Source organism: Gigantopelta aegis, chromosome 10 (genome assembly GCF_016097555.1).
Source record: "Gigantopelta aegis isolate Gae_Host chromosome 10, Gae_host_genome, whole genome shotgun sequence".
Lineage (NCBI taxonomy): Eukaryota > Metazoa > Mollusca > Gastropoda > Neomphalida > Peltospiridae > Gigantopelta > Gigantopelta aegis.
Genome location: NC_054708.1, coordinates 35,500,920 through 35,513,853, shown reverse-complemented (window position 1 = coordinate 35,513,853; position 12,934 = coordinate 35,500,920). Strand labels below are relative to the sequence as shown.

The 12,934-nt window shown below is 33.5% G+C and overlaps 1 protein-coding gene across 2 annotated transcripts in view; it reads right to left on the bottom strand.

The window, feature by feature from the left end:
• LOC121383308 (WD repeat-containing protein 91-like) overlaps positions 1 to 1,689 on the bottom strand; it is a 33,780-nt gene extending 32,091 nt beyond the window's left edge. The window contains exon 1 of one of the 2 annotated variants that reach the window (XM_041513257.1): positions 1,554 to 1,689. Coding sequence is in view for 1 of the 2 variants with exons in the window: in XM_041513256.1 (XP_041369190.1) it covers positions 580 to 702 (123 nt within the window). In the remaining variant the exon portion in view is untranslated. Of the gene's footprint in view, positions 1 to 579; positions 761 to 1,553 lie in introns of those variants that run through there. The other variant, XM_041513256.1, reaches the window with a different exon arrangement.
• Between the last annotated feature and the right edge of the window lie 11,245 nt (positions 1,690 to 12,934).

Here is a 12,934-nt window from a genome sequence, read left to right as displayed (position 1 = left end):
ATTATGACATGTAGTCATCAGAGGAAACGGTAATTATGACACGTAGTCATCAGAGGAAACGGTAATTATGACATGTACTCACCAGAGGAAACGGTAATTATGACATGTAGTCATCAGAGGAAACGGTAATTATGACACGTAGTCATCAGAGGAAACGGTAATTATGACACGTAGTCATCTGAGGAAACGGTAATTATGACATGTAGTCACCAGAGGAAACTCGATACATTTTTCCCAATGCAGTATGGGATCTTTTATATTCACTTTCCAACAGACAGGTAAGCAAATACCAGTCTTTGGTCAGTTGTGGTGCACTCGTTGGAACAAGAAAAAAGAAAAAAAATCTGTATAAAATTTACCAACATTTTTGGAGTCCCACCTTACCAACAAACATCCTGAATGACAGACATAATAAATGAACAATGAATTGGCATCGGTCTATGGAGCTCCTCGGTACCGTAGCACAGAAATTTATGCGGGAGTGGCGAGTGGCGGATGGTCTAAATACTGGCGAAACCCTCCCCCTGCACACGCGCCTGTAGCCTAGGCTGTAGCACATTAAAGTTAAATTTTCATTACCCGTAAACCTTTCTCTTTATCGTTTTTTAGCTCCGATTCAAATGTCCTTAAACTGCTTGTGAGTCCTCGGAACAAAAGATAATCTTTTACTAATTCATCTATTCTTCTAGTGGCACTAGCCATAATCCAAACTCCAAATGTTATCTTAATCTTTGGTACGTTCAGACAGCTGTTTGTCGCTAACGCTGCTAACGCTTTTTAGGCTGGTTTTTCCGCGACACCTTAAACTGAGATCTCACTACACAGTTTACTTCCGGGTTCCTAATTGTGAACGTTATGGTTCACATATTCACTTCCAGGAAATGGTGGGAAATTAAAATATATGTTTAATGGTAAACCTTCTGGCTGTATTGTGTCAATGTTATTTTGTAATATTGTGCACTGACTGTTTGGGCGAGAGACAGTCGGAGTGAATCCGTTAATGAACCACCTGTTCGGACCGGTAGGCTACTACAGACAGATGCGGTCCTATAGCAAAAAACTGAGACGTAAATCTCCACAATTTTGGAGTAAACATAAATGCTTATATAATGTATGTTCGCAATGGTGTATGTTGTTAGTGCCAACGAGAACCCGTTCTATTGGCAATCTTCGTTTGAAGTTGGGCAATTTAACATGGGTTTCAATGGCAGATGACATTTGTGTAGTGAGACCTGAATTACAACTTCGAGAACCAGTCAAAATAGTTTGCAAACGTTTAACGAAAAAACGGTTGGCTGAACGTAGACTTTGTGTTCAGCCAGAATCAAGGAGACAAACGTCCGCTAAACTGGTTTAAGCGCTTCACGGTAAACTAAATGGCTACGTCAGGAACCAATCAAATAGTTCGCGAAAGTTAGCGAAATGTTTGCTGGCTGAACTTGGATTGATTTTGATGTTCGTTTTGTAAATCCTACCACTTCTCTCCGACACCCTTTGAAATATCTTCGTCGAGATTAAATGTTTTGAAAACAATAAAATTGGATTAGGCATACACGTAAAGTGATCGCTGCCCTGAGTTTGTTGCCATTGTGACATGTTTCCAACTAATGGCTGGTTTTAGACGGCATTTCCTCGGTTTCTCTCCAATATCAGCATTTTGATCGTCTTAATCGTGAAGACACATCAAAAAGCCGTTTTCATAACAAGTCACGTGACCAAAATTACTTTGACACAATTGGCTAGATATCATCGCCAAGAGCTGTACGAATGACATCAAAACAACTGACGCGAACACCAATGACGCTTTCCCTGTCCAATGAACCTATGAAATGTCATCTAAATCGGTTAGAAGGTTTAAGACGTTTCTTCAGAAATAAGAACGGGCTCCGCCCCTTCTTATTTCTGAACAAACGTTTAATGCCTTCTAACCTATACACCCAGGGCTCCGTTTTACGAAGCAATCTTAGCGCAAGATCACCTTAAGTGCATTGCTACCATATGCACTAAAGGTGATATTAGCACTAAGATCGCTTCGTAAAACGGAGCCCAGGGCCGTAGCTAGCGGGAAGTGGGGTGGGCACAAGGGTCCAGAAACAAATCCGGAAAAAATATAGAAATTTAATAAAAGATTACCTTTTTAACCGTTTAAGAAGTTTTAGACTATTAGCTATTAGCTACTCAGTTGCCCCCCCCCCCCCCCCCCCCCCAAATAAAAACTCCTGGCTACGGCCCTGTACACAGAGGGCTGAAATTACAACGAATTAGATTTTCTTAGTATAGGCTAAAAATCATTTGTACCATTATTTGGTGTTTTTCTCTTTGATGTCAACTGGGGTGTAACTGCAGTACCATGGTATAACTGAAATTGTGCGGGTAACTGAAGTTAAGTGCACAGGTTTTAGGCCACGCTCCTCACAGACGCGTCAATCATGGTAAACAGTGATTGATAGTTTTATCATTAGAGGATATAGGCTACTAATATTATACTAAATTCCAAGAAACTGAAAATAGAGCATATCTAGGGATGTTTCCTTCTTATTGATGAAAACATTCCTCAAAGTATAGTTTTATGAAATACTACACTACAAACTGTGGCTGTAAAGCACTGGCGTAGGAAGCGAGGGGGTGGGTGGGGCAAGGATATTTTGCTCTATATTTGTTTTATGATAATGTAAAAGTGTGCAAATATAAAAGTGTGCACCCACTTTTTGGCAACTTCCTACGCCACTGTAAAGGTCACAGCTCATAAAACTATCAACCTCAAGTTTGGTTTACTTGCCTCCTCGAAATAATTGCAGCTTCCATCTCAATGGTCACCACACTTTGTGGGGATGCGAGGATGTAAATATCAGAGGTAAACAATTGGAAGATCTAATTCTAAAGAATGATATAGTTTTATTTACCGGTAATGATAAACATTATATATTTTCATTCTGCAAGTGGTTCTTTCACATCCATTGATTTAACCCTTTGTAATTCATCTCTTTTTCTTGATTTCTCCTGGATAGTAGGTCCAGAACCTTGTAGTAATGACCACTTTCCAATTATTTGGGAGAATGATGGACCACCTTCTCTTGAAAGGGTGGTGGTGCAGATTTGGGTCGTTTTCAGCATCTGTGCAGCACTCGTCTGCAACAATAGATCATGACCGATGCTGACGATCCCATGTCTTCGTTCACTTCTATTTTGGAGGACATTGCAGATGAAACCATTCCCATGACTTCAGCAGTACTGAAACGTTTCAATAAACTATGGTTTAATGATGCTTGCAAAGATGCAATCAGAGAACGAAACGGAGTTCTTGAAAGTTTCCAACGGGAACCTACTGGGGATAACTTGAATGCCTAACGTACTTCTGGGACTAATTTTAGACTCTTAGAGGGAATATAATCCCTAAAATCAAAGGGAAATAATCCAGTTACACTGTTCATAATCGACATGTGACATTACCAATGCCTTGGCAGGTAATAATTCACACAACTCTTCTTCAGCTTTCAATACAAATAGTTTTACATATTTTAGAAATAAAGCTGACAAGTTCATCTGATAATGATGTGTACAAAAGGCCCTTCTCTGTGGAAGAGTTGCAGGATGTTCTACGTAGAGCCCATAATACTCCTTTATTAATTATTAAAACACTTACTGGTTCTTTTAAACATCTTTAAGAAAATCTGGTTTCCTAGTGACTTTCCTTCTGATTGGAGGAAAGCAATTATTATTCCTATTCCCAAGTCTGGTAAGGATCCCACAAATCCTACCAGTTATCGCCCTATTGTTTTGACAAGTTGCATCTGTAAAACTATGGAATGATTGACCAACCGTAGACTTGTCTCGTGTCTTGAGTCCCACAAATTGCTTAATAACGTGCAATGTGGATTCGGATCCAGACGTAGCACGGTTGATGATCTCGTTAGATTTGAAACATTTTGTAGGAAGGCCTCCATCCATAATCAACACTTAGTGTCGGTCTTTTTTTTATTTAGAGAAAGCTTATAATACCACATGAAAGTATGGGATTTTAAAAAGACCTCCATGGTATGGGCCTATGAGGTCAACTTCCTGATTTTATTTTAAATGTTTTAAGACAGAACATTTAAGGTAAGAGTGGGATCGACTTTATCCGATTCTTACTCCTAAAATATGGGTGTGCCTCAAGGTAGCACACTGTCAGTATCTTTATTTTCTGTTAAAAAAATTAACATCAATCACTTTTTAAACCCTGGTGTTGACTGCTTGTTGTATGTCCATGGTTTTCTGATTTACTACAGATCGTCCAATATGAGCATCATTGAATGTCAGTTGCATCTTTGCACGAATGAACTTCAAATATGGGCAACTGACAATGGCTTTTGATTCTCAAAGTCAAAGACAGTCTGTATGCATATCTGCCAGAAAAAAACAGTCACTATTTAGATCCCAGCTGTTTCTAAACAAAAATCTGATTCCAGTTATGGAGACCAAGTTTCATGGGGTTATATTTGACAGGAGGCTATCTTTTGTGCCCCATTTAAAATATGTTAAAAAGAAGAGCTTGAAGGCCCTCAGTATTTTAAATTATTGGCAAGATTGAATGGGGAGTAGATCAAAACACTATGCTCCAACTCTTTCGATCTTTATTTAGGTTTACAGTACATGAACCTAGATCATCCCTTGGTCTTTTTATTCATTGCCAATAAAGATGTTATTTCTTGTTGGGTACCCAGCCATAAATAAATTCTGCTGCGAACTCTGCTTTTAATTTTCCCCATGCCAGTGTTGGTGTTGCCTACAGTGATTTTAAATATATTAACCAATATATCCTTTCGACTTGGCAAGATGATTGGAATAGTGCAGTTGGAAACAAACTCATTCTGTGAAGCCAGTCTTGGGAGTGGCAGTCCTCCTACAAATGGTGCCGGAAGGTTGAAGTAGTGTTGAGCCATGCTCTCATTGCTCACACACATTTGACATATTCATTTATTTTAAAGAAGCATTCTCCTCAGTATGAACATGGTCAGGGTACACCTATGTGCACCACAATTTTGGTGAAGTGTAATTTTCTGAATCTGATGAGAAACTATATATATTTGGCAACAAATATTTTGCAATAATTTAAATTCCACCCAGAATTAATTTGTGAACTTTATAAAACATTTTGAAATATACATATCTTGATATTTGTAAAAAAAGTTTTTTTATAAATTTCCCACAGCTTTTTACACCATTTGACATAATTACAGGGTTTTTTTTTATTGATGTACTCAACTTTGTTTGACAACCAATAGCCTATCTCCATTTTTGTGTTGGGGTGTCGTTGATTATACATCCATTCAGTCTTTGGTCTGCAAGTGCCCAGTCATTTGGCAAAATTGTATGTTAACCAAGACATGAATTGATTTTTATTTGCCATTATGAGTGCCTTCTGAGGTAATGAAAATGTGCAATATTTGATCTGTATATTCAGTTTGGCCGAACTGTGCACACACCACATTCCAATATACATGTGGCATGATGTCTAACAATTTTAAAATATTGTATGTGGGCTGGTGCTATAAATGATCCTCATTGTTTTTTCTTTAGGGCAAGGTGTAAATTGTTTTAATATATGCCTGAAAGACATAATACAAACAATATATTACAATTAATTTTCAAGGAAAACTGATGATGAATTTCATGTGAGAATAGGATTAGAGTGTAGTCAATCAGATTTGGATACCTGTGGTCATATTGTTTATTTTTTCTTTAGATTTACTGCCAGTAACACTTTGAAGATGAAATTACTGGGAGGAATAATATTCTAGCCTTCCCCACCCTCTTACCATGACTTACAATTTACTACCCCCTTTTCGTGGATTAGATGTTATCTGTTTTCAAATGCAGGTACCCAGTATAGCACATCTTAAAAACGAACAACAAAATACAAATGGAGAATTATTTTATACTTGTTCCTGATGTACATATATATATATAACAATCTTTCTGTATAATGTCACTATTTACACTGAACACATAGGTTGACTTTGTCCATCTTAAGTATAAGAAAGTTTAATAAATAAATCTGAATCAGGCCACACCAATTTACACAATCCTTTCCCAAAACATTATGGATCACGATCTAATGTCGGAAAATGAGGATCAACATTAATCAACACAAATATATATTTTGCAACATAATTATGTCAATCATTTTAAATTGAGTTTGAATTATATTGATGCTAAACCAGTCTCTTTATATCCATAGTATCTCTACATCCAATGAAGCTTAAGCATAACAACATGGGCACACAGCATGGCTGCTTATATAGAAAACAATTTAATGTTAATGGGTTAATATGTGTGCAAACTTTTCATGAAATAGGCACATGTAGATATTAGCCACAAAAGGTCTTTCATAATTTTCCCACAGACCAGATAACATTACACCAGCATGGCCTGTGTGTGTGTGTGTGTGACTTGGCCCAAGCTCTGGGTTGGATACGAAACTAGTACCTACCAGCATAAAAGTGCTCACACTGGAACAAATTTTGGTTCAATAAATTTTCCGATATGTAGAGTATTTCCTTAAAAATTATTAAAATATGGGTAATTTAAGGGTAATTTCATTAGCCAAAGACTAAATGTTGCAGGAACTGGCTCATTTATCAATGAACAGGGTGAGCCCTGTAAGTATGAACAGAGTATTAAAGAATAAAATAAAGTGGAATCTTATACCAAAACGATAAAACTTAACTTTCATTTTAAGTGGATTTTAATGGACAACAAATGGTTTGTTTTTACTGTGAGAAAATATTGATATTTAATTAGGACCAAGCAGTATCACTGCGACTTATTAACCAGAGTTCTCCATTTCACTTACAGCTGCACAATTACAATGGAACGCAAAATAACAAACAATACTAAAAGAAAACACTTACAAACATTAGTAATAATGAAATTTTAAACAGACAATTTACTGTAAATTGGTGTCACCTGATTAAAGCACAATAATTAATTTTGCTACCTTCATAATCAGAATAATTGGAAATTCACAACAAAGAACAATAACAATACACAGCTATTAATACACTGTCCATTAAAAAAAAATTGCTAGCAAAAGTCTTCATAATTTTTATGGTTTTATGTAATTTAGTCAAAATGTCAAGCCAGGACAAATTCATTAAGACTAAAAAGAGAAAGAAAAAAAAAGATTCCACCATGGAACCAAAACATATTTACTACATATCCAACACACATTAAAACAAACCAAGACATAGTCAGTCAGCCAAGATAAAATATGAATGTCTAAATTATTACAATAATTAGTAAACAAGAAAATCATAGGCACCATGGTAGCTAAATCATTTAATTAAATCTACTCATGAGTGTTGCAAGATAGCAACCATGGATACATGCTCAGTGCTCTTAAAACCGTTATCTAGTCTTAACACAAAATTAATGCAAACTGCTCAAGTTTAGACTTATATACATGAAAATGTAAGTGTGCAATAATTTTTAAGAAGAAAAAGAAAGAAAAAGATTACATGTACATTTTGATACTGCTCAGAGTCCAGTAGTTCTAAATGATAACCGAATACCAGTGTAAGAAAAAGTAATTGAAAATTTATTAAGTCAAAGGTTCAACCTGGATAGGACATCTTCACCCATTTTTGGCAATTTCTTTTATAATAAACAATCTTATTATAGTGATCTGTCGCCAGCAACAGATACATTTGTCAACTTGTTACTTGTCAAAATCAAATCAATATATATATATATATATATATATATATATATATATATATATATTACCAGCCAATTCCTGACATTCACTTGGTTACAGCTCTCCTATTCTGAAATATATATACTGGTACTGTTTATATACACAATTTTAGTAGTCATTTCAAATAACAATCAACACAGCTTTATGTGTTTGGTTCAATTAAATTATGAGCATTTGATTCCAATATCACAAATGATTTAAAACTTTTCAATGCTACTGGTATCATTATATGGTTGTTAGAAGTACACACATATACATGTTTAAATTTAACTGATAGTTCATTCAAAGCTTTCATGACAATACTTCTCCAGTTTGTCCACCACATAGATATCTACTTTTATGCCAGTATTTACATATTTCTTAAGCCTTCAATGTGTTAATAAGCAAATCATGTGTTATGGTATCTTTCTGATGATTAAACCCAATAACATAAGTGCTATATTGTATGCACATACACTATTTTCCACCATGTGTATTGCCACATCAATTCAGATCAAAATATTTATTTGATATGTCACTCTGTCACTCTAAAAATGGAACAGTCAGCATTCCAAAATGTACAAGGGATGTATAACACTGCCTGCAACTACAAGCTATATACACATGCATTGCTTCTGTTGCTCAACCTGTCAGCTTATTTGGCTAGACAATTAAAATCCTAAATAGAACTAACCTACAATGTGTATGGCATGTCCTGATATAACAGAAATTAACTACACAGATATGTATGTAATAAGCAACACGAGCTGTTCAACAATTGCATAATGTAAAATCTTATCAATTTTGTATCCCACCCCAATTTTTGTAACACTAAAACCAATACCCCATTTGTCAATGCCATCCTCTTTTTAATATGTCACTATGATGTAATCTGACCAACATCACTGGATATTTTGTTTTTATTTAATTGTTTCTTTGGTATTAATCAATTTTAGACTAAAAACAAATATTTAAAAATCTAACAAATAAATTGGCCAGTACTGCCTGTATGTAATTTATTAATAAAAATAATCATGATTTTCTTACTGAATTTTATTGCAACCTATGCCCCCACGCTCCAGATGATGATACAGTTAAATTTTAAAATGTACAGTTACTAGGTTTTGTATTGAACTGATCTAGGCTTGAAGTTAGTGGATGATTTTTCTATGAAATAACCTGTACATGTTGGTCCAGGCAAGAAAACTCAACAAATAAACTTGTAACCAATGACAGGTTTTGAAATCCACTGACCGTAAATCTGACATGACAAGAGTTTTAAAGTAACAGGTAAATGTTGCAAAGTCATCTACAATTTAAGACAAATTGACCGATTTGTTGAATGAAATATGGTCATAATTTATCAAATTTAGTCACTCACATAGCATACTGTTAAACTGTCCCATGCATTTAGTGATGGCCGAGTTGATACTAATATTTTACAAGCCTGAGTGTACAGGATGAAATTGTTTAGAGACATTCACTTTTCAAGCCTTACAGTATTATCATGCTAAATACTGGTACATGTAATAAAAACTATTTTCTTAAACTGAACAGGTTTTTCGTTTTTTGTCTTAAAATGTTAAGAGTAATATGACTTTTTAAAAATGATACGGAAAGGAATGAAAGAAGTCTGCAAAAACTTCTAAAAAACCATTTGGGGTGGTGGGGCTGGTGGGGGGGGGTAGTAGGTCAACAAACTTCTGTACATGATAAATCACATACAGACTGTTCCAGAATTGATCACACGAGGTACTATAATTGTTTTATGTCTGGTGGTTCTCCTTCAATTTCAAATGTAAATAAAAATTGATTCTGGATAGTGTGTGTATGTATATACATGTATATGTATGTATATACTGCCTCCTGCTTCTCTCGTGAGATCAATTTCAAAACAGCCGTACATCAATAGCAAAGATAACACATTAATAATGACTTTAGACAAAGGGGACATGGCAAGAGAAGGGTATCACTGTGCATGAAATTAGTTCTAGTATCACATGTGTGGAGAGAAACATATCAATATCAAATTGACAAATTATTAAGCACATTTTACTTATGTACACAAGGAATACAATTTCTGTAAATATACACGCATATACAACTTAAGTTATCTACTACAATCCATTTGCAGCAAATGAAAATCAATGAACTGGAATATAACTATATTACATTTATGTAATGCTAAAACTCATATAAAATCATATCAACTTTTCTCAACACGTTTAACAAAAAATAAAACCCCAAAAATCAATGGAAATAAAAGGTTTCTTAAGAAATTAGCAATCAAACTGTATAGATTAAAGCTCATTTCAAATACAGGGTTGAAGGACAAAATGCTGGAACAGCCAAGGTATGTGGTTTCACCTGAAGTAATTCATAATTTAATATAGCAAGATGAAAGGCAAAATTGAGGCTGCTTCACCTTGGCTGTTCCATATGTTGCCTTTATCCATGTAATAATAAAAAAAGGAGATTTAAGTTATGCAATTTGATAGAAATTTGTAAGGAAAACTTTTTTATTTACTCTGAGATTTTGTTTAAAATGTTCGGTTAGTTATAATCCAGAGTTACATGACAATTCATAGGTTTACTTTTGACACAAATGGACTATAAACATGTACCATTTTTTTCTTGGCTTATGATCTAAAACCGGTTCCAAGAAAATGAATTTTGCACTGGTGTCACTACAGTTCATGTACCAATGAATCATTATTGAAACTCCAGTTATCTTTGCTAGAACTATATATGTATGTATGTATGTATGTATATATATATATATGTATGTGATATGTTGGACATAATTATATTACCAAACCATTTTTTTTTCTTTTAATGTACACACAGTTTTATGTTAAATGTAGTACATTATTAAATCAGTAGACCATCTAATGTAGAAATTTAAATACAATTCACAATGTAATGTCCATAACAAATCATTACCATACTGATGCATGTCTGGACACCTTGAACAGAATTTTATTTTCAAAAATTGAAAATAAACTAATTTGTGCATACTATTATTAATCAAATATAAATGAAAATACTTTACAATGAGATGCAAAAAAAGAGAGACAATTTTACTTTTATAAAATAGTTGCATGCTCTGTAAATAATAATTTAAAAAATAAAATAAATCATTTCTAAGTTGGGATTTTCTTTTCAGGGAATACATGTTACACAAACAGGCAAATTAAATGTCTCACATACCATAAACTTATTCGATATTAATCTATTAATCAACGTAGCATTCATCTCAATGCATGTTTAAAACAATAAAATAAAATAAAATAAACTTTAAAAAAACATTTATAATAAAACTAAACAAACTATATTTTAAATTGTAATTCCTTTTTTCTAACATGCAGATGAATATTCATAAATGCAACTATAATCCCAATTTCATTCATCTAGGATTTGTACTTTGTGAGAAATGGATCTCAATGCAAAACTTTAAACATTGAGCTAAACACAAAGTATTTTAATTAAAAATTAAAATTTTAAAAGTAAAGCAACAAAAATTATGCATGTAAGTAAACATACCTAGGTCAACTATAAAGCATGTTTCGTTGGTCTATACCGGTATAGTTTGGGAGAAATGGGACTAAACACTAGAACTTAATGTTGATGCTGGTCACCATAAAAATAAATACCTAGATCTTCATCACAGCAGAACAACAAATTGGTAGCAGCCAATATACTTGTGATCAATTATTCTTAAGTGTGCTAGCACTACATATTGATTGATAAATATTGGTACTAGAAGATTACAATCTTTTTATGAAGAAAAGGTCATCCTCTGCAAATGTTTTTAACTGTAGATGATATTTGGGTGCATCCATGACCATATTAAATTGGCTTTTCTATCAGTGTAGAAGTTCATTTGGTAAATGATCCAATTTCAGTAAATATGCAATATGATTATAGTTTAAAACTCAGTTAATGCTTGGCATGCACTTCAAATTTTATTATACAAAATTATTTTAAATTATTTCACAGTTACTTACATATCAGCATGATCAACACTATTAGACAATAAAATTAATCGAAAACATTTCTCTTCATTTAATATAAGAATCATACAAAACATTTTAGTTATAAATAAACAAACTATAAAATCTTATCCAATAACAATTAACATGACTGTCTGTACATAAATGTACATAAATGTATCTAATTGTTCATTTCACATTACAGATGAAAGAAAAAAGAAGAGTAAACCAATAGTCTGAAATACAGGTGTGTATGCATGCATGCATGTTTTACTTTATTCTTACATGTATAACATTTGCAACCATTCTCAAAATACCTATAAATACAATTATCTTGTTAAAAAAAAGAAACAAATGTCATGAAAGCAACAAACAAGTGCTTTTTAAGATTCTGGAATGATATTTAAGCCAACACAGACACACACATTCACTGAACATTTTGTCTTAAAAACATTTCAAATTTGGTCATGTTACACATGTATCTAGCAACTGAAATCAAAAAAGGTGCCCAATGTAAAATAATTGCAGAGATAAAAACTGTTTATTTTCCTCAAATGGGACTGAACTACATTATTATGTGAATGCATAATATATCTGACACATGAATGGTCAGAAATACATAAACCATGGGATGAACAAAAGAAAGGAATGTTTAATCACACCCCAACACATTTTAAATCTTTAGTGTTTAGTCATGACACTAAAGTAATTTTGAAATGCCATTTTTTAAGTGATCCGTAAACAGAAAAACCCCACCCAAATAACCTTGACCACTAAGAAGGGGGGTGGGGGTATCTAAGAGTACAACTTGAGCTATACCTCCTTATCTGTATTTTTTTGTACAAATGCTTACCAGTATGTACATATGTATTATATAGAGGATAATAAACGAGTTACAGTTATTATAAAATTTATGTCCCAAGTACAATAATTTTAGCTGACACGAGCTTTAGCAATGACAATTGAAAATTATTTCATGAGTTTGTTATTCTATTTATTACCTCAGCTATTTATTTTCGGCAAACGTGTGCACATACATGTATAGAAACTATCTAAACCACTTTATGCACTGTTCTGAGTATTGCTGTAACTTTATAATTTAATCACGTTCATAGATAATTTTCAAAAACAAAAGTTCTCTTTATTCTGGTAGAAAATCTATAATGAATTGCATTAAAGTGACATTTTGTTACAAATTTAACACCAAACACAGAGAGCCGTAAAC